The 27,420-nt window shown below is 38.8% G+C and overlaps 1 protein-coding gene across 3 annotated transcripts in view; it reads left to right on the forward strand.

The window, feature by feature from the left end:
* The window catches only part of ATRNL1 (attractin like 1), a 686,837-nt gene that overhangs the window by 560,280 nt on the left and 99,137 nt on the right, over positions 1-27,420 (forward strand). For all 3 annotated transcript variants that reach the window (XM_089509984.1, XM_089509985.1, XM_089509986.1), the window contains one exon: positions 20,287-20,401. In XM_089509984.1, the coding sequence (XP_089366110.1) occupies positions 20,287-20,401 (115 nt within the window). The remainder of the gene's footprint in view (positions 1-20,286; positions 20,402-27,420) is intronic.

Raw genomic sequence — 27,420 nt, forward strand, 5'->3', positions numbered from 1 at the left:
TTGAATTTTATACTTTTTTTGAACATTTTCAAACCGTGTATGCTTGAATCCGTGTATAAAAAATCCGTGTATAAGAAGGGTCAACTGTACTGGACAGTGAGGAAAGATGACAGGTTAAAAACATCAAATTTGAAATGTGATGCTGGAAGAGAGTAATATGGATACCATGGTCTGCCAATATGTCCAAGGTGCAGATCTGTCCTCCACGCTTTTTAGCATATACATGCAACTCCTGGGAGAAGTTTTCTGGAGTTTTGGAGTTCAGTGTTATTAGTACGTGGATGACACCCATCCCTGTTACTCCTTTCCACAAGCCAAGGATGCTGTTTCATTCCTAAACTGATGCCTGTCATCAGGAACAAAAGTGAGCAAATTGAAACAATCCATACAAGATAGAGGTGCTTTTGGTCAGTTGAAATCTATTTATTTATTTAGAGTATTTTTACCCCACTGTTCAGGGGGTGTATCATATGCACTTTTTGGTCCATTCTTGGCATGGGCTGGGGATGTGTGTGAGTGAGGGAAAACGGAGTTTATTGCACACTAAATTGTCGGTAAGTCATCGCCATGCCATCACCCGACAATCACCCATCCATGAGCTGGGCTCAGCTGCCTCATTTTCCTCCACCAGAAGCTTTCCAGCAGAGAAAAATCAGGTGGCTGAGCCTGATAGGACACATATAGTCTTCCAGATGTTGGTAGATTACAGTCCTTCATCTATCCCCATGTGTTGTTAGGGCTGATGGTGTGTTGTTGTCTGAGTTAGGACTCAGAAAAGTCTTCAAATCAGAAAGGTATACAAAGGCTTTGAAAAGACAGGCGGGATACAGACCGCCCAAAAAGGGCAGGCTATCCGCTCCTTGTTTTGCTGCACGACGGAGCCACAGCAGACAAACCGTGTGGCTCCCTCGTGCAGCAAAAAGAACCCTTAAAAAGTGGGTTCTTCTTGCGGCACGTTTGTGATGCTGCAGTGCGCCAATGGTGCATTTGCAGCATCACAATGACACTGGGACCAAGAAATATTAAGCATCTGTCATGTCAAAATGGCAGTGCCCATGTTTACAGGGTGCCGCCATTTTGATGCCCCCATCAAATGCTAGAGGTGAGGCCAGTATGGGCAGTGCGCCCTCAGCCAACCCCTAGCACATGACGGGCGCACTTTAGGCCCATCTGGAGAGGGCCTTAGACTTCATTACAGGTTGGGTCTCCATTATCTGGCATTCTGAAATCCAATTTATTTCAAAAACCAAATCTTTTTTATGGGTGACTGAGATAGTGACATCTTAGTTTTCTGATGGTTCAGTGTACACAAACTTAATTTCATCCACAAAATTATTTAAAATATTGGTTGAAATTACCTTCAGGATATGTACAAAATAATTTTTTAAAAGCCAAAATTCAAAAGACTGCTGAACCCAAGCTTTTCTGATAAGGCAGTCTCAACTTGTACTGAACAGGACTACCTATTCTTTCTGGACTCACCATTAGATTTAGACCGAAAAAGATGGGTCAAAAAGTGTGGCTTTAAGCTGCTCTGAAGCCACCGGCAAAAAGATCAGTGAAAAGTGGCTCCTTGCTGGTGGCCCATTTGGGACTGTGGTGGCAACCTACTTTCAGAGCAGCCCACCTGATCACGATGGATCCCAGTCGATTGGGGACAATTGGAGCTGGAGCAACTAGAGGCTGCTCCAAGCTGCCAGTTTGCTTCCCCCTACAGTGAGTCAGCTTCTTCAGGCAACAGATTTGGGTGCCATGAAGGTTAGTTATTTGCATTGTTATATGCATTTAATTTGTTATTACTATATTTTTACTATGAATATGCTATGTGTTTTCCACCTCCAAACAAGTCAGGTAGATTTGGGTGCAAACATTTCACTGCTGTGAGTTTCTGGTTACGAAGTTAAACAAGAAATACAGGAGTTGTATAGAATTTGGTTTGGGTGACAATAGCACTGTAGTCTTTTATACCAAGCTCAAGCGAGGAAACAAACACAAAGTGTACTGCTTGCTAAACAGTATGATAATAGGCAGGTTCTGGCATCTAGACAGATCTCTGTCAAAATTATGGCAGGGCTGTTGTTTTTCTATTTGTTTCGCTTTGCTTAGCTTGGAATGTTCTTTTTTGTTTGTTTTTGTTTCATCCCTGTTGCTCTGACTTTGTTGACTAAGCCTGCATTCTTTGCACCTTACTCCTTAATTATGGTGTGATGTGGGACTAATTAGCTGAAACAAAGCACTGGCCAGGCACTTGTCCTAGTAATTACATCACTGTAATCTCCTAGTGTATTCAGTTCAGCTAAAACAAAACAAAACAAAAACATGGAATGATACCTGCCAAGTTTACTCAGGTCATCTAACATTATTATTATTATTATTATTATTATTATTATTATTATTATTTGTAATAGTCATGTAACATATTTTACAAATGTGAGATACTTGCAGACTTCCAATCTGTTTTTACAAAGGGCAGCTGGACTTTAGTATCCTGTAACAGTAGTAGCTGATGTCACTACTGGCTGAGGATCTAGTGTTGAGAAATAGTTCCTAGTTTGAAACTGACCACATCTAAAGGGAGCAGCTGCGTACAGAAGCCAGATGCTCTACACACAGATGAATAACATTTTTAACAAAAACCATGTGTAATACAGCACAGGGTTTAGGCTGATTTTCCAAGTTAGGGATCGGAAAACTTACCTTTGTGGACAATGGCTCTGCTTCCAGAAGCTCCCATCCAGTATGGCCACTAGAAACTGTCTGCTGGAAGTCCTTCATTTGAGATCTGTGAATAATGGGATTGCAGAAGGGTTTTCCCCCCTATTGTTATTGTCTGCCAAAGCTTCAAAGTATTGTTGCAAAGCATATCATGACTTAAAATAATTTACTTTTCTGAGTCTACAGGGCTGCCATTCCTTGCAGAATAATGGGATGAGGTTTCTCTCAGGAACCAAATGAGCAACATTTCTGGTATTAATAGTCTGCATGGGAGAGAGGAGTGTTAGGATTCTTTTCCCTCAGTGCAGCACAGGACTCTGGCTACTGGACACACTGAACAAAACCAGAGTGGTATTGCATGCTAACCACTTCAGGGTAAAGGGTAATGCCCAAGTGTCATTGGCAAGGAGTTTCATTGCTGTGGCTGAAATATCACATTATTTTAGTTTTAAGAGTTATAGCTCTATACAGGTTGTGTCTCCCTTATCCAAAATGCTTAGGACTAAAGGTGTTTTGGATCTGGGGGAGGGGGATCTGGAATACTTGTATTTGCATATACATACATAATGATGTATCTTGAAGATGGGATCCAAGTCTAAACACAACATTCATTTATGCTTCATATACACTTTATACACATAGCCTGAAGGTAATTTTGAGCATAAAACAATCCTGGAAATTGTAGTTTATTGTGGCATCAGAGCTCTCTGACAGATAAGGCTCTCATAAAACTACAGTTCCCAGAATTTGCTAGCATTGAACCAGGGCAGTTAAAGTGGTCTCAGACTGGATTATTTCTCCAGTGTCTTTTGGAACATAGACATCCTGTCTTTTTCCATGGACTTTGCTTGGGCTGCGCTAAGGCTTTTTGAAAGTATACAATATAACATGGGTCTAAAGAGAACAGCATACTTTTATTTGAAACTGCCCTTGACCATGCAAAAAGTACATGTTCTAAAATAGCACCCTACAATAGCCCGTAATAAATTTAAAGTAAGTTTCCTTTGAAAATGGAACATTTCTACTGTATTTTATTACTTTCCATTACTGAAATACATTACCTTCTCTATCGTCACTCATAATAGATATGGAATGCATCACAGTATGTGTTAAGTGCTTAGAATCAGGAAGCGCCAAATGTTTTAGAACAGTGATGTCCTCCCTTAATAAAAATGACTTTGAATTAATTAAAAAGGATATTAATTCATATTTCACTGTGCGGTTTCTTCATTCCAAGATTTATCTTGGCATTGTAGTGAAAAAGGCTTATCACCAGAACTGTAGCACAACAGAATAACAGTATTGCTAAGCCAATGATAAAACCATATTATGCAACCATTCTGTTTACAGTTGGTTAATTAGGTGACTAGCTGAGTCTTATTTTTAAGGAGCGAATGGACAGGTGCAAATTGGCTAACACCTATAGTATCTACAGGAGTATTCATTAATAAGATGAATGTGCAAAACAACGCCATAATGTGATATATAACTATTACTATTTCATGCTTGTTCAGCACTCCATTGAATGAGGTACGGAAGATCAAAAAACTCTCAAAGGACCAAATTTATTTTAAAAAGCTAGTTAAACATTATTTTTTATAAAAAGAGATATCTTCTCTTATGTTTGCATTTATTTTAAAACATATTTTATTCTACTTTTTTGCTTTGGCTTTCAAGGCAGCCAGCAAAAATAAAATTCAGTGTATGTATACTTTTTAAAAAATAAAAATCAGCTCATGAGATTATTGTACCCATACAGGACCAATAAAAAGGTGTGAAGGGGGTGATAGGAATGCCGTGTTTAATGAGCTGGAAGAGATTTTCAAGAAAGAAATACCTCAATGGTCAAGAATTAAACAAATCAATCCAGTATGAGTTATGTTCAGTAACTGTAAGCATGATGGGGTATAGGAGGCTTTTTAGAAACCCAGGGAGAAGCAAGGAACAGTGGAGTAGAGCATCCTGAAGATCTCACAGCTGGCAGACTGAACACTTTATGCTACATTGTTGCAATTTCCATTTGTATGAACAGGACATGAAGTGCAACAACCATTGAAACAGCAATAAAATTCCAAATGGAAACAGTGAGAGAGAAAAATTCAGTTGAAATAATGAAAAAAAAATAGGATCAAGTTTCAAATGCCTTCATAAATGCCTTCTGGATAAGGATGTGAAACTCTCTACGCTTTGATTTCATTTGATTTCTCCATATCCTACCTGCAGTTTCTTTCTATCCTTGTTGTGCGTTGCAGGACTTTTTCTTCCCAAATTGAAATTCTTGCATAATTTTAGTACATTTCCTTCCTTGTCCAGTTATTTCCATGATTTACAAACTTTACTCAACTTTCCCCACTGAGTAAAGCATGTTTCTGTGTGTGCATTCCCACCAAATATGTGCATTTTAGTCCTTCACATTTTAGAAGAGTTTGTGCTAAGAAGCTTGGGGCTCATATTATCTCTCAGAAGCATCTGATAAAATGTGTGAAAGCTCAAGGCAAGATGGGCATTTTCATGTAACAAAACTCAGGAAAAATGAGACTGTCAAGTCCAACAAAATTGCTTTCAGTCCCTACTTCTGGATCTAGAAGGTGCTCATAGATTTCTGGAAGGCAAGACATGAAGGAGCCAAATAAGCTACCTGAAAAAGGGAGCTCCAAAGTTTTCATTTAGTGCCAAAAATGACCTTTCCTGAGTAACCACTCACAAGGAAGTCATGTCAGAGCCATTTCCCAATTGAACTGAGAGGGAAGATGAACTTGTATGGAAGAAGGTGACACTGACGAAAATGTGTGTTTTTGTTGAAATTCATAAATTAACACAAAAAGCACACAGAACCAAAAAAAAAAAAAAACCCAGTGAAATTACTACAGAATTGTTATATCAGTACTCATTCATATGCAGTTATTTAGGCCCCTCCTGCACACATGATACAGTCACATCCCATCTAAGGAACTGCTTAGAGTGGCAGCAGGGAACCATAGAATTGCCTGTTACAGACTGCCAAAATAAAGCTGCTTCGGGTCTCTTTGGAAGTATACTGTTTAAATGATGCATGCATCCTAAGAATCCGGAAGCTGCACCAAAGCTGCACTCCAGTGCTTAGGAATGGAATGTGGCTTTGGCGCAATCTCTGGACTCTTAGGACCCATTCATCATTTAAACAGCATACCTCCAAAGAGACCCGAAACAGCTTTATTTTGGCAATCTGTAACAGGCCAAAGTCTGTATAGGACAAGACTCTTTGTCCTTGGAATTAACTTCTGTAATATCCTGCAGTTGTGGGAAGATCTTGGGCAATGTCCATATTAAATGTTTGATATCATTATAGGGTATTCCATCTCTAAAATACCATGAACAACATATTGAAAATGTAGTTATTAAAGCTATTTTTCACATGTTCCTTCAGCAACTCTAGTACCCATCTGTGGAAAGCTCTGATAGCAGTTGTTGTAGTGGATTAGGCTATACAGATGTTATAAAACATACAACACAGGGTGCATTCACACTGTTGGAAATAATGCAGTTTGACACCACTTTATGGAATTCTGGGTTTTGTAGTTTTGCCTTCTCTGTCATAGGATGGCGCCATGACAGTTAAAGTGATGTCAAACTGCACTCTTTCAGTGTAGAAGGACCCATAGACAGTGGGCTCTTAGTATCCACAGGGAATCCAGATGTCCCTCTGGATGCCAAAATCGTGGATGCTCGTCTCATTTACTTCAATCGTGGTGCAACCATGTGGCCGTGCCACCACTGGGGACAATGGCACTTTGAAGGAGCTACCTCTTCCTCCTCCCCCTGGCTGCCTCTTCCTCCTTCCTTCTCCTCCTCCTCCTCTTCCCACCACCACCACCACTTCCGCCTCCACATCTTCCCCACTGTTGCTTCCTCCTCTTCTCTACTGCCACGTCGAACGGCCCCTTCCTCCTCCTCTTTGTCTTCCTCCTCTTCCCTGCTGCCACGCCATGCCATCCTTTCCTCCTCTTTATCTGTCTCCTCTTTCTCCCACTCCTCCTACTCCTCCTCCCTGCTGCCACACCATGCTGTCCTTTCTTTCTCTTCCTCTTTCTTCTCCCCCTTTCTGCTGCCATGCCATCCCCTCCTCTTCCTCCTCCTCCTTCCTGCTGCTGTGCCACACTGTCCTTTCTCCTCCTCCTCCTCCTCTGCCCCTCCATGGGCTTGCCATCTGTGGATACTCAAATCCACTGATGGCAAGTCCATGGATAAGGAGGGCCCACTATAGGTTTTTCTCTTCCTTATCAAGAATTTCTCAACGCTCCTTCAAAAAAAGTATTTCACCTTTTGCTGAAACAAAGAACCATCACTTTTTTGTTTGCAGGCAAAGCAAAAAAGTTTTTTTCCCAGAAAAATTTTGCACAAAATCTATTTTGTACAAAACATTGCCTTTTAATGAAAACACTGCTTTTTTCACAAAACTGCATTGAAATAATTTGAAAAATCACTGAACATGATCCAAAATCTTTCATTATCCTACCCAGTGTAGAGAAAACATTTGAAAAAATTTATTCTTGCCTACAAAAATAAAATAAACCATGATTTACATGCCTACAAAATACCAAGGGTGAGATTATAATTAGAATTAAGTTATTTATCACATTTATATATTCTTGAATTCCTAAGCACATTTTTCTGTCAGGGTGGAGCCACAATATCATCAGAGACAGAAGTGCATGTCCTTCTTTACATAGGAAAGCTTTCCTGAGGCACTCCATAGAAACAGTCTTAAACAATGGCAAGGATGATGTGAAATTTACAGCTGGTCACACTGATTACAATTCAATACCATTAATGCAAATGGTATGGGGAGCATACAACTGATCAGCTATTAAACCACATATAATGGATATATATCCCCTATGTCTCCTATATTGGATGAAACAGGATAATATTTACATGGTGCTTTTCATGGAGATACTCTTGTGTAGCTAGATAATTAGGCTTCTGGGATAACGGGAAATCTACAGTGACTAATGTTGGTGACATTTTGCCCCGCAGTGGCTAAGAAATATCTCATTGATTTCCTTTGTCACATCTATGGTTCAATAATAATAGCTTTTCTATAATACCCAAATGTATTTTTTAATGATTCACTATCCTGTATGGTGGGCAGTAAGGCCTTTCAATATGAACAGTATTCTTAAGGACAAAACATTATGGCAGATAAGACAGTAACCTTGGATCTGCCTACATAGAATTCAAGAGCAGTTAAAACTCACTTATGCCTTCATTGCTTTTGCACATGTTTTTCCAAAATTCAGTTGCCTGGAAATACAGTATAGTATTTATAGCTCAAGGTAATTTGGTATGCTGGTGCTATTAGCATTTTTCTCCTGCTGAAAAATATTGCCAAGTTTGCATTTTATTCTGCTCTGCTGATATCTTTTAGGAAATTCATTTTATTCATTTTCGCCATTTTTGTATGCATGTATATGTTTTCCAGGCATGTTTTCCAGGCATGTTTCTATTTGATAACATTTTTTTATACACCAGAGGCCTCAAAATACATTTGCCTTTGGTTCTAATCACTCCTCAGACTCTGGCCTTCTTAGCCCATTATTTCCATAGCCAGATTACTTGTCTTCTCTCCCTTTCTACACCTAATTGTCCCCCATCCATTCCTATCCCAGGTCACTTCTTGCAGCCATTCCTGTTCATTCTAGAATTTTTTCCTTTTGTATGGTGTTTAAGATGCTACTGTTCTTGACCATGAATCTCGGTCTATGTTGCCTGACAGAGGATCACATTAGTCTTTCTTTGTCATAAACTGAATGGTTGCCAGTCCTATTTGTCCTGCAGTAAGAATTTTATTCTTGCTGGAGAGAAATCTGTGTAGCAGATTGGAAGTCATCATTCTATGTTGAAATCTGTTGTGTGATAGTTTCTGAAAAGTGAAATGTCCAAAAGAGCTTACTGCTGTGATTGCTATTCTGTGTACTTTTCCATAAGGTTTCAGTGGCTTCTGGAAAGGGAACATAATGTACTTCTTTGATATAATTTTATGAACCCTGAAGATAAATCCTCTTTGACAAGAGTGGGTTAGCTGTGGAAGAAAGGAAATTAGCTCAATTCTCCCTTCAGTTTGGTGGCAGCATTTTAAGAAGCCTAGGGAGAGAATCTTGTCAGTAGATCACTATTCTAAAATAGATAATAATGCTTACCTACCACATATGGGGTGGTGGAGTTTAATTAATTAAAGTTGTAAATCACTGAAAGAGTCTCAATTGGAAAACACTGCAGTGAAGGGATGCAAAAAAGTTCATCTTTGTGTGTCCCATTGCACATGGAATAGATTTAAAAGGTAAAAGGCTTATTGAATGTTTGTGGAGAGAAAGTAGTGTGGTGTGTGTATATGTGTGCGCACAAATTAATGAACACAGATTCCTATTGCAATATCCTAATGCAGTATTTTCTGAAAAATATTCCTCCTGAAGCATAGATTTTACTTTGGTAGAAGTGTTTGTGTAATAATTTCATTAATGTTTAAATTATTCATGGGATTTTCTTTTATTTCAGTGAAATAACTGAGCCAACAGAAATGGTACTGAATAATTAACAATGACTGTACAGTTAATAATTTGGGACAGGATTTCCAAATGTGGGTTGCTCTGAAAGATGGAAGACTGCAACTGGCCATTTTGGCAGTGTGGAAACATGGAATTACTGGAGCTAATCCTAATTTGGAAAATGAAAAACGCAGACTATATAGTAGTAGGGCTGCATGGTTCATGTTTAGTGATTCCTAAGTAAGATGCTGGATTTTCAATGAGCCCTATGTTCTTTTGGAGGATGATGCCAACAGCTGTCTGAAGCAATGGCACAAAACTTCCGTGGATTTCATTATTCACGGATTTTACTAATATGTTCCCTCTAGGAATATCTAGGTCCTCCAGCACAACTCTATGGTCAACTTTAACCAAATGTTGCACTGAAGGACCTAGAAATTCCTAGAGAAAACACTCCACTAAGCATTTGTAGCTCCTCCTGCACAATTCTATGGTCAATGTATGTCAGATGCTGACCACAGAGTTGCACTGGAGGACCTGGAGATTCCTAGGGAGGTGTTGTCTCAGATAAAAACATGGTGTTTTTGTTATTTACAGTTTTCCCACATTCATGGGGGGTCCTGTACCCCTAACCCCAGTGAATGTGGAGGAACGAGTATAATTTCACTTTAACTTCTATCGCAAGAGCCTATGGAATTTTGGGCTCTGTAGCTTGGTGGAGCAGTAGAACTTTCTGGCTGAGAATTGTAAATGCCCCTGCTTAAACTTCTAATCTCAGGATTTCATAGGATGGAATCATGGCAGTTAAATGGAATCTATAATTATGCAATATGAAAGAGCCTTGCATTGGAAATATTAAGACCAGTTTTGTTCCCATTCATTTTTTCCCCCTCCTGTGATGCTCCAGGGATGGCGGGAATTCCTTGAGTTGCCATAGGCTGAACTGTAAGATGCAGCTGTGAGAATGTGAGATTGCTGTGTTAATTGCTTCAAATGAACACTCTTGATTGTTTATATACAAAGCAATCATCCTTACTTTAGTTGGGGTGATTTTTTAAAATTTACATAAGTGTAAATTATAATTATCTATAAAGGAGTAACTTATTCCAGCTGCTCTGAGATTCACTTTTATTTATAGACAAACTGTGATAAGAATAGCATTCAGATGTTTTAGTCTAGCCACACAGAAATGATTAATTCATAGTTGTTTGCATTTTAAATACCTTGCGCATCAGATCAGTATTAGTGCACTGTGACAAATTTTATTCTGCTCATGTCAAAACACTTATTACTGCTGACAGGTATAACATGCCCACATTAATTCCTTGATCCAATTTTCTAATTGCTTTTTTGGCATGAGATGCCAGCCATTTAGTCTTTCATGATCTATTTGTCTTTATGGCATAATAATGCACTTTTAAAAATTAGATGCACCTAGCTCAAATCGCTGCCCAGAAATATATAGCCAAGTACTTAAATAAAAAGGCTGTTCTTTTTCTTGGAATATAAATTAGTAGGGAACCTTTCACACATTCAGTGCATTTCACTTTCTGAGGATAGTAAATATTTTAAAGGATCTTATTAATTTTTACCCTAAACTACTTAGATGGTCTACAAAAACAAAACAGAAGTTAAGCGGGGGAAGGAGATGTGGAACACAAATTGACACAGCTGAGCACAGCTGTAACTAACTTTCTGAATGGAACTACGTATGTTCAAGCCATGTTTCAGGATTGCCAGGAACGGTGATGCATCTTTTTGAGCATCTGTTTCTTCATACTGCTATGATATATACATATTTGCCCTCAATTGGATTAGGGAAATTTTCTTGAATTGAGCAGAAATTATTCTAAAACAAACATAATTCTCCCCTTCCCAGATTATGCATATTAGTTGTTTATTGCCCCTCCCATCCAGAAATCCCATAATTTGAAACATACACCCCACTCCACACTGTGATTGTTTAGACAACATTTGCATAGCTAGTTGGCACAGATGGTGTCTTGCAATGACAACACACTGTTATGCAATACAGGAGATGCCCAGACTGCTCAATAATCCCTCTGTTTTAAATCCCCTCCTTTGTCAAATTCCTGTTCAGTTAATATGATGATGGAAGAGTAGGATTGTGCTGCCTGATCAACACATATCCATCAAGTCCTCCTATCGATCAGAAAACCTGTGGAGCAGATACATACTCTGTCCACATCATCTGACCTGTGGATGTGAAATCTGTCCACTTCTTCCTTCTGCTGTGATTGTCTGAACTGTGGCCTTAACTAACTACATTTTTAATGACTGAGCGGTGGTATGGAAATCTAAGACTTGTGATATTAGACATATTATTGTAAGATGTAGATCCCTCCCTTCAGTTGTGGGGAAGGGTGGATGGGAGTTGTTTCTGGCCCCTATGGAAGAAGTACATGTCAAAGGCTGCAATGCAAAATTAATGCAGATTTAACTGCCATGGCTCCATGTTATGGAATCCTGGGACTTGAAGTTTGTTGTAGCACCAGAGCTCTCTGACAGAGGTGGTTAAATATCTTACAAAACTACAAATCCCAGAATTCCATAACACTGAGCCATGGCACTGAGTCATGTCAAGCTGTATTATTTCTGCAGTGCAGATGCCATCAAAGGCTCACATGTCAGAACATGCACAATAATTTTGCACTCCATATGAGACCAATGGAATGGTGTTTGAGTTGTGTTTTTGAAGCAGAATATTTTGAGAAGGTGTTTATTGGAAGAGAATGGTAGTCTCCGATTTGAGGGTTTATGTATTTAACCTGTCCTTTAAAATAACTGAAAATACCAAACTCTTTCTCTTACTTTCACTCAATCTCTTTCTTACGCACGTGCACACACACACACACACCACTTTTTCAACTCTAAAGAAATGGCTAAGACATGCAACCTTGAAGACTGTATACCAGATTAGTTCTTCTCTATGGTATGCATTGGCCTTGCAGGGTGAAAAAAAATCACCTTTTCTAGATAAAGTACTGCAGACACACTCCAATGAAACTTAAGACTCATTTGATAGTGCAAAAAAGTTAGGTATATTCTTGACTGTGGTGCTGTTAAAATAATTGGAAATGAGATGTGCTTAATTTTGATTGAGCAATACTTTATGTTTTAAGTGTGTTTTACATATTTTGCTGTTGCTTCTGCTATTTACAGAGTTTTCATAATTATTAATTTTGGTCAACAGAGGGACAAAACCACCTCACTTTATTTTGATAAGTTCAGTGTTTCCTTTTTTAAAATGTTATCCACTCCAAATGGTTTATTAACTGTCTGGCTATCTTTGGCTTCTTTTGTGGCACAGCATAACAGTCACTTCTTTCCATCCAAAATGTGACAATTCCAGTAAATAAATCACAGTTACTAAGTGCTTTGGGCAAACAAACATGTGCCTTATCTCTTCCCCCCAAAGCTGTGGAGAGTGTATGATAAACTGTACATTTCAAAGAACATGTCATGTCCCACTGAAATAACTTTGATTCATGGTTATGTATTTATCTTTAAACAACTGACAAACCTAAGGGTATCTGAATTATTATCATTTGGTCTATGCTGCCTAGGTCTCTTGCTACAAAATTGAAATGATATACACTAAGATTGCAATTCTGGTTTCCCAGGCTTCACATGCTATAAAACATTTTCTCAGGCAAAAACAGAAAATGCCAGATGTACTTGCTTTAGATGAGATTCAGCTGAAACGGTTAATGTTAATACCATTTGAATCAAGATTTTTTAAAAAAACCATATTGGCAGAAAATACAAATAGGAGATATCTCTGCACTTCTGGAGGTTTCACAGTATAGTGATAATTGAAAATATTTTATTCATGTGAATTTTGGAAATCAAGAACACTCTATTAGGTATTTAACCTGACCTCTTTTAACTTTTTTATGTTTCTGTAATGGCATCTACCCAATCTACCACCAGCCCATTTGCTTTTGAGGGAGAAATGACAACCCAGGAAGAGAGCCTGCAGGTTATTTTTCTATTCCAGCAATCTGGAAATCAGCTACTTCAGAGAGATATGTTTAAAGGCAAAACTACACAGGAGAGTGGAGATCTACTCTCCTTTTATTTATGTATTTTTCAAAACCAGTACCATCCTATTTTGACTTCTGCAACTAGTAGCTCTTTGAAAGTAAGGGAAAAAATCGGAAAAGGAGAAATGGGTTAAAGGTTCCATCTTCCACTGGGTGCAGCTTTGATGCAAATCCTATTCCTACCAAAAATTGCTGCCAGCTGGAGTGGAGGAGACAGATAACAGACTGGAACCCAATACTGTATTTTTAGAGTATTCTGCTATTCGTTATACTAATGATTATTAACACTACATAGTTTCCAACTATACAGATTTGGCAAAGACATTACCGATTCATTGTCTGAAATTCAGTTTTTCAGCTGCTTTTAAAATGTCCCAGTTTTTTTCTCCTCTTTCTAGTTTTGCCATCTATAGTTGGTTGGAAGGAAAGGCATTTCTAGTTGACAATAGTTAATTTTAAAGCAACTTCTCCTTTGCTCTTTAGTAACATTATAACTGGGAAGACCAGCACAAAGATATGAACGCAAGGTATAAACAGCTTTACAGATGGATTCCCAGAATTTGGAATAGTTCTTTCCTTTGGACTAGAACTTCCAGAATGCCCCAACCAATGAAAGAGATATTACAATTATATTTCCCTGATTCTCAGAGCTTACAACAAGTACTTTATTGGACTATAACCTTCAGAATCCCCTAGACATGGATATTTTTTAAGAAGTAGATTTGTCAGAGGAACAGAGTGGAGGGATATTGATAATATATCTGGTGTGTTTGTTTTCAAAATGCATCCCACTTTCACAGTAATAAGTATGGATCGCTTGTTTGTTTGTTTGTTTTATTAATTACTGTATATACTAGGAGCATACCCAAGGTTGTTTTTCTGAATACTCTCCCCCTTGATTCTCCCAGTCTGCTTTTTTCTGACAAACAAAAAAGGATTAATTGCCATTCCTAAAATTATCCAGAAGTTACAATTCACCTCTTACATAGGTCAGAGCCTCCTTGCATGCACTATTTAACATAGATAATGGCACAGGTTGGAGGGACATTAGCCTGCATAAATCATCCATATCCACTGTTTTTTTAAAGTTCTTTTTAAAATCAAAATACCTTCATACCGATTGTTGTTGTTAACTGCCCCCAAGTTGACCCCGATTCATGCAGATAAGACATCGCCAAGACTCACTGTACTCCACTGCTCATGATATGGCCAAAGTACTGTATATACTCATGTATAAGTCTAGAAATTTAGGTCAAAAATTGACCCAAAAAACCTGAGTCGACACCCACAGGTCAATGTAAGTACTGTATTTGAACTCTTATTTAAAAGAAGGAACCATCCCCTTGTGAAAAGCAAGAATATAATCTGTTCTGGAAGCACCGACACCCCCTCTATTCTCATCCCTCAAGCCATAAGAGTGAGCACAAAGAGTTATGTTTGCTGAAATTTTGTAAGTTTTTTACATTGTTTTGCTTTACTTCGCCCTTTAGATCCTTTGCTATATGCCCCTAAGATTTACCCTTGATTTATTCACGGGCCATAGCAAAATCCATAATTTTGGGTCCAAAACTTGTCCTCGGCTTATACACGAGGTCGACTTTTAGTTGAGTATATACAGTACATCAGCTTCAATTTGATCATCTAAGCTTCCAGAGAGATTTCTGGCTTAATCTGCTCAGGGACCCATTTGTTTGGCTTTTTGGCCGTCCACAGCATACTCAGCATTCTTCACCACCACTACATGTCAAATGAGGTTTTTTTTCTCTTGTTGTCTGCTTTCTTCACTGTCCAGTTCTCACATCCATACATGGTGATAGAGAATACTCTTCTTGAATGATTCTAACTTTAGTATTCAGTTGTATAACTTTGCTCTTTAGGATCTTGTCTAGTTCTTTCATAGCAGTGCTTCCCATTCCCAGTCTTCTTCTGATTTCCTGACTACGGTTTCAATTCTGATCAGTGCTTGATCCAAGGTATGGGAACATGTTAACTTATTTTGATTTTTTCATTGTCTCTTCCTCTTTCTTCCCGACCCTCTCCATCCTCTCTGGAGGCAAATGAAGGCCAAGGACAGCACAGAGGGAGGAGGAAGAGGTGTGTGCTTCTTCCTCATCCTTCCTGACCCCCCACCCAGCCTCCAGCTGCCTCTTGGGATGGTGCGGGAGGAGGAGGAGGAACAGGTGCACACCTCGTTAAAGGCAGCTGAAGACTGGGGACAGCAGGGGGGGGGGAGGAGAAGGAATGTGTGTGCCTTTTCCTCCTCCTTCCTGACCCTCCCTGGTCTCCAGCTGCCCCTCCGGAGGCAGCTGAAGGCTGGGGACAGTGCAAGGTAAGAAGGAGGAAAAGGCCCGTGCCTCTTCCTTTTCTTTCCCCCTCGCCTCGTGTCTGAAAAAGCAGCTGAAGTCCTGGGAGGGCGGGGGGAAGAAGTCCCACCCCTGGAGTCCTTCCCCAGAGGGCGGAAGTCGCGTCCCTAGCACTAGGTAACACCCAGTGCCAGAAGACCTTTTTGTTTGGGCACTCAGCCCTAAAAAGTTTGCCATCACTGGTCTAGGTTGAAATTATGCTGATCTGTCATGGTCATTATTTTTGTTTTCTTTATATTCAGCATTATGCCAGCCTTTGCTCTTTCTTCTTTGACCTTCCTTGGTAATTGTTCCAAGTCTGTGATGTTTTCCACTAGTACTATGCTGTTGTCCACATATCTTAGACTGTTGATGTTTCTTCCTCCTATCCTTACACCTCCTTCTGCTGAGTATAAACCCACACTTCATATGTTTTCTGCATTGTATGTTCCTGGTCTATGATATTTTCCACTAGTATTGTGGTATCATCTGCATACCTTAGATTGTTGACGTTCCTTCCTCCTATCTTCACTCCTCCTTTTTTTCTGAGCCTAAACTTGTTCTTCATATGTATTTTCTGCAAGTAAGCTGAACAAATAGGGTGATAGAATATGAATGAATGAATGAATGAATGAATGAGATTTTATTTATATACCACCGTTCCTTCGATCACGGCAGTTTACAAGATACTAATAAATACAATACAGTACGAAACAAATTACAAATAGAAATTAAAACAGCAAAAATCCCCCATATTAAAACCGTGCAATACAATACATCATTAAAAATCCACCATTCATTCCTAATAATTAAAACTAGTTAAAATAAATAAAACAATCTAATAATACAACACGCAATACACAGGAGAAGATGACAGTCAGGACATGTGGGGGAAGGCTTGGCGAAATAGGTGAGTCTTGAGGTTTTTCTTAAATGACTCCAGGGAGGGGGCCGAGCAGAGCTCATCAGGGAGAGAGTTCCAAGACTGCGGGGCCACAGCAGAGAAAGCCCTATGCACAGTCGCTACATATCTCATCTTGGGAACTCTCAAAAGTTTTTTCCCATCTGACCTAAGAGTGCGGGGCGGATTATATAGCCTTGTCTTTCTCTTTTCCCAGTTGGGAAACATTCTGTTTCTCGATATTCTGTTGTCACTAAAGCCTCTTGCCCTAGGTACAGATTTCTCATCAGGACTAGCAAATGTAGTGGCACTCCCATGTCTTTAAGAGTATTCCATAGCTTTCCAGGCTCTATGCAATCCAATGATTTGCTACAGTCTATAAAGCACATGCTGATTTTCTTCTGGAATTCCTTTGTTTCCTCCATTAGTCATCATATGTTTGCAATGTGATCCCTAGTGCCTCTTCCTTTTCTGAACCTTGCTTGCACTCCTGGAATTTCTCTCTCCATGTATGATTGCAGTCTATGCTGTAATATTTTGAGCATGATTTTGCTTTCATGGGGAAATAATGCTATATCCTATAGTTGTTGCAGTCTTTTGTGTCTCCTTTTTGTGGGTAGGTATGCTCATTTCCAGTCTGCTGGCCACCATTTTTTCTTTCATATTTCTTGACATATAGTCCACCCGCCCCATACATGGAAATCCATTCTGGATTCCCCTGTCTATGGGGGGGAAGCATATGCTCAAGCCCCATACAAAATAATGGGGCACGGGCTCGCAGAGGCACACAGGGCACACGGTGTGGGTACGCACCCCGTTACTTCTGCCAGGGCTTGCCTTCATGTAAGCTCAAAGCCGTGGAAGGCAAGCCCGCCTATGGGGAGGGCTGACTGTATATTGCTTAGCAGTAGAGTTGATTCTGTCTCTGTGTATTGTAGCAGTTCAATTGGAATATCATACTCTTTAGGGAGAATGTTTTATCATATTACTTTAACACTCTGATCTGGGGGGGGGGGGGAGAGATTTAAACCATGAGGTAAACTGGAGGCTCTGGTTAACTTTTGGGTTTTAAAAATCCTCTCTTGTATTTAAAATACCTTGGGAGGGGGAGGATGTTGAAATTAGGACTTTTAAAGTTTTATTTTAAAAGGGTCTTGGGCTTTTCAGAGCCACAAAAATAGCCCTTTAGGCCTTATGAGGCCTTCAAGCACACTTTGCCTATTATATTTTAATTTTTTTTAAAAAAAACACTATTTTTCAAAACTGGATGTAGACATCTGGCTGCTCTTGCCTTTGTCCCCTCCTCCTTTTAGTATTTCCCCCAGTGTTTCAGCCCCTGGGGACTCCTGATGTGGAAAACTGGACCCCAGACCTGCCGAACCTGGCAATTCCTGGTTTATTCAGTAGAAATAGACACTCCCACTCCCCATTAATGAAAAACAGTTTGTTAGCATATTTAATATAGGTCCAAAACACACTCCAGAAATAACCTTGTTTGAGACCACTTTAACTGCCCTGGTTCAATGCTAAGCAATTCTATGAAGTATTTAGGTTTCTCTTCAGAGAACTCTGGTGCCCCAATAAACTACAATTCCCAGCAATGGCGTCACTAGGGTTGGTGTCACCTGGTGTGGTAACCCATAGCGTCACTCCCCTATTGACTTTCTCCCATCCTACACCATTCAGAAACCTTAGTAATTATTTCTGTACTGATTTAATCATAAATTGTAATTCTCATTTATCACTGCATGTAATAGTAATAGTTGTGGCATAAAACAACTAGCAAAATTAAAATTATACATCTAAATTACAATATCATACCCACAGAATAGATGTGTTTGCATGTACATAATTTCATACAGTTAAAATGTAAATGGGTAAAATTTGATGTTTTTAACTAATTTTTTTAAATTATTTTTTTAAAATTAAAATTAAAAATTTCTCCTCCCACAGAGCAGCATCTCTTCAGCATTTTATAGAGATACAGGTGAATGCCACAGCTTGTTTCTGCCAAAAACACAGAGGTTTGAGGAGAAGTGGTGTCTCTTTCTCTCACACACATACACACTGGGGTGTCACCTTGTGCAATCCACACACCCTGCACTCACTATTGATGCCACTAATTCCCAGAATTCCCTAGCACTGAGCCAGAGCCATTAAAGCTGTCTGGATTATTTCTGCAGTGTGTTTTGGATCATCATTAAAGCATTATTTTTGCATCATATTCCTAAAATAGTTCACACACACACACACACACACACACACACACACACACACACTTTCTGTATTTTTCATAGAAATGTTAAAAGTTTAATGACACTGTGCAGTAAATCAAAAAGATGGGATATTTCCCTTTTATCTTAAAGCATGACAAGGTTGCTTTCTAAATATTTATACATAAGAGAGCAGAATTACTTCTTTAAGCCACATTTGTTTTGGAGAGATCTTCAGTATGCCATTAAACGTAAAAAGTCTGAAATGAAAAATGCATATGATTGACCATATACATAATGTGGAAACATGACTAATTAAAATGCTTTTTAAAAACAAGTGATACAAATCCTTAGTCTTTATGCCAATATAATTTGTACAGTTTATTTTTACTTTCCTTCCATCCTCCCCTTGTCTAAAATAATATTTTTATGACTAGTGATATATGCTCCCATTTACTTTAAACTCAGTCTTAAAAAGCAGATTTTCTAGCTCAGTGCTAGATTTACTTGTAAAGGGCTCCATAATCCATTCTGGGCATCTTCAAATAGTCATCTTAACTGAAAACCTACACTTTCAGTCAGTACACAACATTGATGTAAAGAAGACTGATTAGAAAGTGTGTTTCAGCACACTGACACTCTATAGAGAAAATGACCAACTATTGTGGATTTTTTGGTGCATTTTAAGACATATTGTGGAGGCAAGGACTGTTGGTTGCACAAATATAGTTTTATTTTGTATAAATGATTTTTTTTTCACAAATAGAAAATGATAGGGGGGAATCTGTGTTTCTAATCTAAGGCTGCTTGTTTTTCCTTCTGCCAAGTCGAATCTAGTTGTCTTGTGAAAGCAAGCAAGTTGGTCTCTGTCCCTTCCCATAAGACTTACCTCTGCTGATTCCCACCCATTTCAACTTTGTGGGAATGCTTCTGATCCTTCAATGAGAAATGATTATGCTTTGATTATGCTATAGATTGATCCAGTGTATATTTGGTAGTGATTTTGCCCGTTAACCAAGACACTTTCTATGTTTATATCTGGTTTAAAAAAATCAGTACTTTCTATCATTAGCAGTACTTTCCCCTTTTACTTCTGTTGCGGGTAGAGAAAAGTATTTCAACTAAAGGTGATTTATAATATGTACATAATATTATACTCTCTGCATTTTATCTTTAAATTGTTGGGTGATGCTAATCCCATGAGCAAAGGTAGTGCTGAAACATCAGATTGTTGATCAGAATGTTTCAATAATTAACACTATCTGCTACAGAATTAGCAAAAATGAAACCTAATAGCCTTTATTATAGGTCATTTCAATTTTTTCCCCTGTTTTACCTGGCTATAGCAAGTTATTTATGAAAACTTATCTTTAGATATTTAAAATGGGAAGTCATTTTTATATAAAAACAGGAAATATTCATGTTTGTATGGATAGGTTTAGGTACTTTTAATTTAGAAACAAGCAAAAAATAGCAAAAGAAAACATTCCACCTACATAATGTTGTATTTTCCCCCAATTGCAGGGTTCTCCGAAACCAATTGCCATTGAGCCTTGCTCAGGAAACAAAGCAGCAGTACTTACTGTGTTTTTATGCCTGCCAAGAGGATCATCGGGAGTCCCACCACCAGGTCAATCAGGTAAAAATCCTACTAAATCACAGCTATAGCACTAATTCAGTAATATTATTGTACGTTTATAGTGATGGATTATTTGCATGAAAATGAAAAGTGATCGAGGTCCTCTTTTAATGGTGTCACCTTTCCAGGCTATACAAATGTTTTTTAACAACTTGAGTCACTAGTAATTCGGTAGTTTGCTATATTATCTGGAGTGCTTGTGTTTTTTATAAACTTGAAGCCCATTTCCATTTTTTCCCTGCCATGTCTAGTGAGCTAATTATACTAATAAGCATTCTTTGCCTAACTGCTTAAAATGCTGGCATCCTTTGAGCTGTTGATTTACACAAAGAAAAGTAAACTCAAACTGACAAGGCATAGCTTGCTGCCACCATCACAGAACTGAATTGTAAAAATAAATAGATATAATCAAGTATAATTGCTGTATTAAGATAATGTATTCAGTATGAGCTAAATTTTAAAAATCTGCATCCAGTTACAGTTTATCTCCTTTAACAGCAGTGAAACATAATGTTTTAAAAATCAAGGCAATAATGTGTTGGAAAATCTACAGAGTATAACTGAGAGGCTGCATCAGACACATGGTCACAATCTGTTTTATGATCTGACCCCCCAAAACCCACCTTAAAATCTAGACATCTCTACCAGTGGATGGAGTTCTGTGGTGCTGGTGAGTGAGACAGTGAAGGATGATGTGTCCAGCTCCCTCCTGTCAGGGAGCAATGGAAAAGCTAGCAGAAAGGCCCCCTACGAAGTTGTCTCACAAATCATCACACCATCACTCACTGGCGGGAGCGGGCCTGGCATATCATCCTTCAGGACTACACATGCCAACACTTCAGAACTTAGTCCTTTGAGAACTGCCTAGATTTTAAGGTGGGTTTCAGGTCATTTCTGATTGTAGAAATGGTCCCACTATTGTAAATGTTAATAGTAAAAAGTCACAAGATGGTAAATGTTAATAGGACAAAGTCACAAGGCAAATATGATGTCGTAAACAAGATTACAACATCATTTCTGCCTAACAGGATACCAGCCTATATGTCTGAACCAAGAAAACTAGGATAGATCAACAATATTAAACAGTATTGTGAAATTAATGCAAAGCATATCTGTGTACCAGTATTTCCATACTACTCACGAAATACCTATAGTATTAAGGTTCATAGTAATGGCTCATTGAGAAAAAAGACATATTTTGAACTATTTATCTCTAGTAATAATTCATTAGAGCTGCTTAGTGTATAGACTGTAAGTCAAGAAATTTATGCCCCAAAATTGGCCCCTAAAATTCTAGGTCGATTTATATACAGTTCAGTACACTAATACTAGTTAGAAAGGTGCTGAAACAAGCACCCTGTGTTGCCCCACTCTTCTTGCCTTGAGGCAGGAGTTTTTTTGTGTGTGCATGTCTGTGTGAAAGAATTCCCCAGTCCAATTTGAAAGCCTTCTCTTCCCATCAAAAAAACTCCCCTTTTAGCTCCACTTCTGACCCTTCCCAGTCTGATCTGAAAGCCATCTCTTCCCATTAAAGAAACTCCACTTCTGTCCCTTCCCAACCCAACGTTAAAACCTCTCCTCCAGCACCTGGGAAGTGGTGTTAGGTGGTCAGGACAGATCCAAAGAAGGAGAAGGAGGGATGGAAGTGGTGTTTACCCCTTTCCATTCTTTGTTATAGCTCCCTAACTTTTATCCTCAACTTATGTATGGGTCATATCAAAATCCAGGATTTTGGTCCTGAAACCTTCCCTCCACTTATACATGAGGTCAATTTGTAAATGAGTATTAATGGTATATAAAATGATAATGGAACTTGAAATGGCCTATGTCAAACCAGGGAATTGGGAAATTGTTCAGGTGTCATTTTTCCAAATGCAACTTGAATTTTGTGATGGCACCATATATCAGTGTTACCTCTGTGTACAAATCTTATGGAAAATTTCTAATGATGTTTATTTATTGGCAACACCTCCCCCCCCCCCCACACACACACACTCTAGATATACATTAGAATTTGTACAGAAGACAGTGACCTCTGTGGGAGATAAGAAGGTCATGAACTAAATTGCTTTATGTTACTTTCTGTTATGTTTATATTCATGCATGGATACACCCTAAGATTTACATCATTATGGAAATCAGTTTTTGGATATTAGACAGTAAAGCATGATAGACTAATTAGATCTACTTTGGGTAGCTAAAATATATTATTGCTTCTACAAAAGACTATACAATTGTATGTCTTCAACCAGATGGCAATTATTTGAAGGAGGAACACCATATTCTCCACGAGACACCATCCTCAAACCACAAAATAAGAGGTATTTAGAGTGTAGTTCATCATAGGTGTCATGTGTAACCCTTTAGTGAGAAAGAGGTTGAGTAGATGGACAATAGTTTAGTTTTTTTTTTTAAATCTAATGAGTAATATTCCTAATTTTTTGAACTGACAAAATGCAAAATATGGACTGAAAACTTTTTGTTGTGGATGATGATGATGATGATGATGATGATGATGATGATGGAATATAAACCTCTGCCAGTAGAGTTAAGACCGAAATCCAAAAAGGATGAACACAGGACATCTGGGAGAGAAGGCAATGGCATGATAGAGCTCTCCTGGTGCCTCCCAGCCAGCCAGTAACCATTGGGTTCAGAGGAGGGGCATAGTGTACCCAGTACCAACCAGCTGCTATTCCAAAACCTGGGAGGGGGGGAGTATTGCTCAAGGAGCTTCTAAGTATCTCCTTGTCCAGTGTCCTCTAAAGTACTCAAGGTGATGTAATCCCTAGTTAAAGAACCACAAGTCACCAAGAGGATTCTGGCCTGTAAATGCCCACATACAACAATAAAACCATTATCAACATCTTTTTTTCATTCTTTGATATGACAATTACAGTTCTTTTTTTTTTAAAGAACAGTATAAAAGAAATGCATTATCCATTCCAAATTTCAGACATTTCTTAACTTAAAAGAAAAAAGTGACAAAGATTAATCTGTTTCTTAGCTCTAGTAGCAAAGCACATAATTGCAAAGAACAGAGAAAGACCACAGATTTCCTGTATACAAGGTGAAAATGTAGCTTGATAGTAAGAAGCTGTAATATAGTATCTCAGTCCTGCCTTTCTATTTAGGCAGTATAGCTATGCAACTTAAAGCCTGCATAAGGGTGTGACACACATACCCTGTAAAGGGATGTGAAAATAGGTCCATTTTCATTTTTTTTTTCATGCTTCTCAGAATCCCACCCACTCAGGATCTCACTTGTCCCACTCCAGGTCTGTACCAGTTTTGAGACCTTTCCCCCTTCCACATTGAAACTGATATGAATTTTGTTGTGTACAGTATCTAATGTACACATTTTCTAAACATCTTTAATAAACATTGTGTTGTTCTTTTTTAAAAATCCTCACTGAGTAAAGTATGATTGTGTGCATTTTTCAAATATTTTTGGTCAAACATGCATATTCTTGTGTATATAATAATTATATTATTGTGATTATTGTGGTCCCTTCCTGTTGACGTAAACAGAAAGATGCATGTACAGTTTCATAAACAGTCTAGCATAAATAGTCTAGTCTAAAGCCAATGTGGAATAGGGTTCTGAGTGTTGAAATAGGACACTGGGAGACCAGATTCAAATCCCCGATCAGCTATGGAAAACCACTGGCTGACCTTGAGCAAGCCATACTCTCTCTGCCCCAGAGGAAGGTGAGGGCAAACCCCGTCTGACAAATTCTGCCAAGAAAACTCTGTGATAGGTTTTCCTTAGGATTGTCATAAGTCAGAAATGACTTGAAGGTACATGTCAACAAATCAACAAGCCCACAAATAGAATCAATTGCTGATTCCCACTGTGCTTCTATCCTTGCACCAACATAAATTCCTATACTACTGCAAGGAGTTAAGTAGCTGGGACAGGGATCAGAAAGAGAACGAGCAGAGGACAGCGCTTTACTAGATGGTGTTGCAATCTGTCTTGGCATAGATTAGTGCAAAGCTGTGGCTGCCAGTGGCTTCTGTGTCATGGATGTGGCGAATCCCCTCTGATCCCCCTCCCAGACTTCAAGTATACTCTTGATGCATCTGAACCCTATCTCCAAAATAATATCAGCATCTTGGATAGGTTAGCTGCACCCCAACATGGAAGCTATTGACTGCCACTGGAGCAAGGGGCGTGTACAATCTCTTTGTGCTGATCTTTACAAGAGATGGTCAGAAGACTGGCCATCCCTTGCCTGAGTGGTGTAGGCCAAGAAAATCAGATTAGCAAGTCTAGCATTCCAATGTTTCAGTAAGACATCTTGAAATTCTACATAGGCCTCTTTTCCACATTATATACTAGGTAATTTTGTACACTGTGTTTTCATTTCCTTCTCTCTGATCTTACATCACCTCAGATTTTGACTACACTGTCCTGAAGCTAATAGTTGCTCTGCTATAATAGCACAGTAGAACTTTTGATGCAGAGGTGACTGTGTCTCTGGATGCTTTAAATTTGGCCTCTTGTACACAACGTAGCATAGCATGCACTAATTTATTTTCCTGCTTTATTTGATTTCATACTTGAAGTATAGAGATGCATGGTTGAAAATTTTACCTTTATAAAATTGAACCCCAAATCACTTCCACACACACATATGCAAAATGTCATAAACAAAGCTTCTCCACTTTAGAAGCTGGAAAGTTGGTTTTTGAACTGATCCTTCTCCCTGAAATTTTGGGGTTATTGTTAAGGTATTGAAAGTGGAAAATGTTCAGATGTGGCAATGTCTGCTGAGGCCTAGATTGGCTACACCTGGAGCCATGAGCAGCAGCCGAATGCTCAAGGTCGAATGTGCTGGAGAACACATACAGAAAATGTAAATATGCTATGTCATCAGACGGAAGAAGAATTGGTATCCATGGTACATAGCAACATGAACAGGAAGGGGCTGGGCTAAGTGGTGGCCGCATGGCAATTATGTATATAAGCCTAGACGCTGTTTATACTGTGTGGGGATAGTGTGGTGTGACGGTTGGTGTGAGATTTGTACAGTGGGGTTTAGTAATAGCTCATGTGTTTGGAACAAAGAACAAATAAAGCCCTCTTAGGAGTGATCAGCTGGAGAGTTCTGTTTCTTTGATCTGGCAGCTGTTTCTCCAGGCACTCTTCCAAGCAAGCCAGAGGCTTGTCTTAGAGGCTTCACTCTGCTTCGTGGTGAAGAGATAACCTACGTCCGTATTCATCCAATCAACATGAGACCAGATTCATCAATAGTTTTCCCCCAATGGAACTGGGGGATTCTGTGATATGTAGTGGGGATGCAGTGGCTTAGTAGTTAAGATGCCAGTTTTGATGATCAGAAGATTGGAAGGTTGGCAGTTTGAGACCCAAGTGCTGCATGACGGGGTGAGCTCCTATCACTAATCCCAGCATCTGCTAACCTAGCAGTTTGAAAGCATTCAAATGCAAGTAGATAAATAGGTACCACTTCTCAGTGGGAAAGTAACAGCATTCGGTGCAGTCATGCTGGCCACATGATCACCAGAGCAGTCCTCAGACATCGCAAGCTCTTTGTCTTAGAAACGGAAATGAGCACTGCCCCATACAGTTGGTTACGACTAGACATTCATGTCAAGGGACTACCTTTACCTTTAGTGGAACATTAATCACTCAAGTTCTCCCACCTACAGTCCAATATGGCAAATTGAATAGTTGCATCACATAAACTGTTGTGTTGAGCAGATCAAGCTTTAGCTGCTATGATGTCACAGAAGGCTTGCATTCTACATTTTGGTCCTAGACAGTTTGGTGCTTGACTCATGCTAAATGATGGTTCCAAATATACGGGCTAATGCCTAGATATGAGGGCTTCTGTAACATGTTGGTCTACATGACCTGAGCAAATTAACTCAAAGTAAACCATATCAGTGCAATTTATTTCTTGCTATACATAATTTCGCTACAGCTTAATGCTTGGCTCTAGGTAGGGTTAAATTTGTCTGTTTCACTGCTATTTTCGTATGTTAAATTGTATAGTATGCCTCTTCAGTATACATTATATTATGCTTTTTTAAATATATTTTGCAAGACACTTCTTATACCCCCCCCCCCAATTCAGAATCAACCCACAAGGATTTGACACCAAGATTTATAAACTTTACAGCTAACCCTATTCCTAAAGTTTGGTTTGCAGGTGTTTTTTATTGTTTGCAATGACATGTTCTCAGCTCTTCATTCCAGAGAATTTATTTTGCTCCTAGATTGTTCTCTGTGTGCTGTTCAATATTTCACCCAAACTACATAGCTAGACCTTGAGTTAGTTATTTCCACTTGCTGCTGCTGCTGCATCATTGGCATTTTGCTCTTTTCAGGTAATTTATGCATTACCTTATTGCCCCTCATATTTCTGTTGTCCGATTTGTTTTGTTTACTGCCCTAAGAATTGGAGAGCTATAATTTAGTCCTTTTTAGAACCTTGGATGCACCTGCTCTTAGATCTGCTCTATCATTCAGTCAAACAGCTGTCTTGTTGTACAGTTAAGACCATGTTCTTCATAAAATGTAGAGACAAATATCTATGGGCACAATCTAGCTCCTGTATGTAAATATGGAGCACAAAGTGCAGAGACTCAAACCAGTAATTTACTGATAAGGATGTGCACACATAGAAAACATTAAGGAGTTCTACTCTTAGATTGCACTGCAGCAACAGAAAGTTATCCATGCCCTTCAATAGGATATCTGATCTCCTGCCTTTTGCTGTTCTTATTTGCTATTAAGTTGTCTTCAGCATTAGCCTCAGGTTAGTTATTTTGGCTTCTAAAGAGTGTTCAGGCTCAGTTTGGAGTGGGGCTCATTTATTGGTCATTTGCTTTTGCACTTTCTTCAGTAACGTTAGGCAATAATTGTTCCAAGTCTTTGCTATTTTGCGATCAGGATAAAATAAAAAGATGGTACACACAATACTGAGGAGAAAATATTGCCCTAACACTGATTGTGTAGTGCATATAACCAGAATATGACTGCTAGAAAG

Source organism: Sceloporus occidentalis, unplaced genomic scaffold, assembly GCF_023333645.1.
Source record: "Sceloporus occidentalis isolate IW3139 unplaced genomic scaffold, rSceOcc1.0.p SCAF_2, whole genome shotgun sequence".
Taxonomy (NCBI): domain Eukaryota; kingdom Metazoa; phylum Chordata; class Lepidosauria; order Squamata; family Phrynosomatidae; genus Sceloporus; species Sceloporus occidentalis.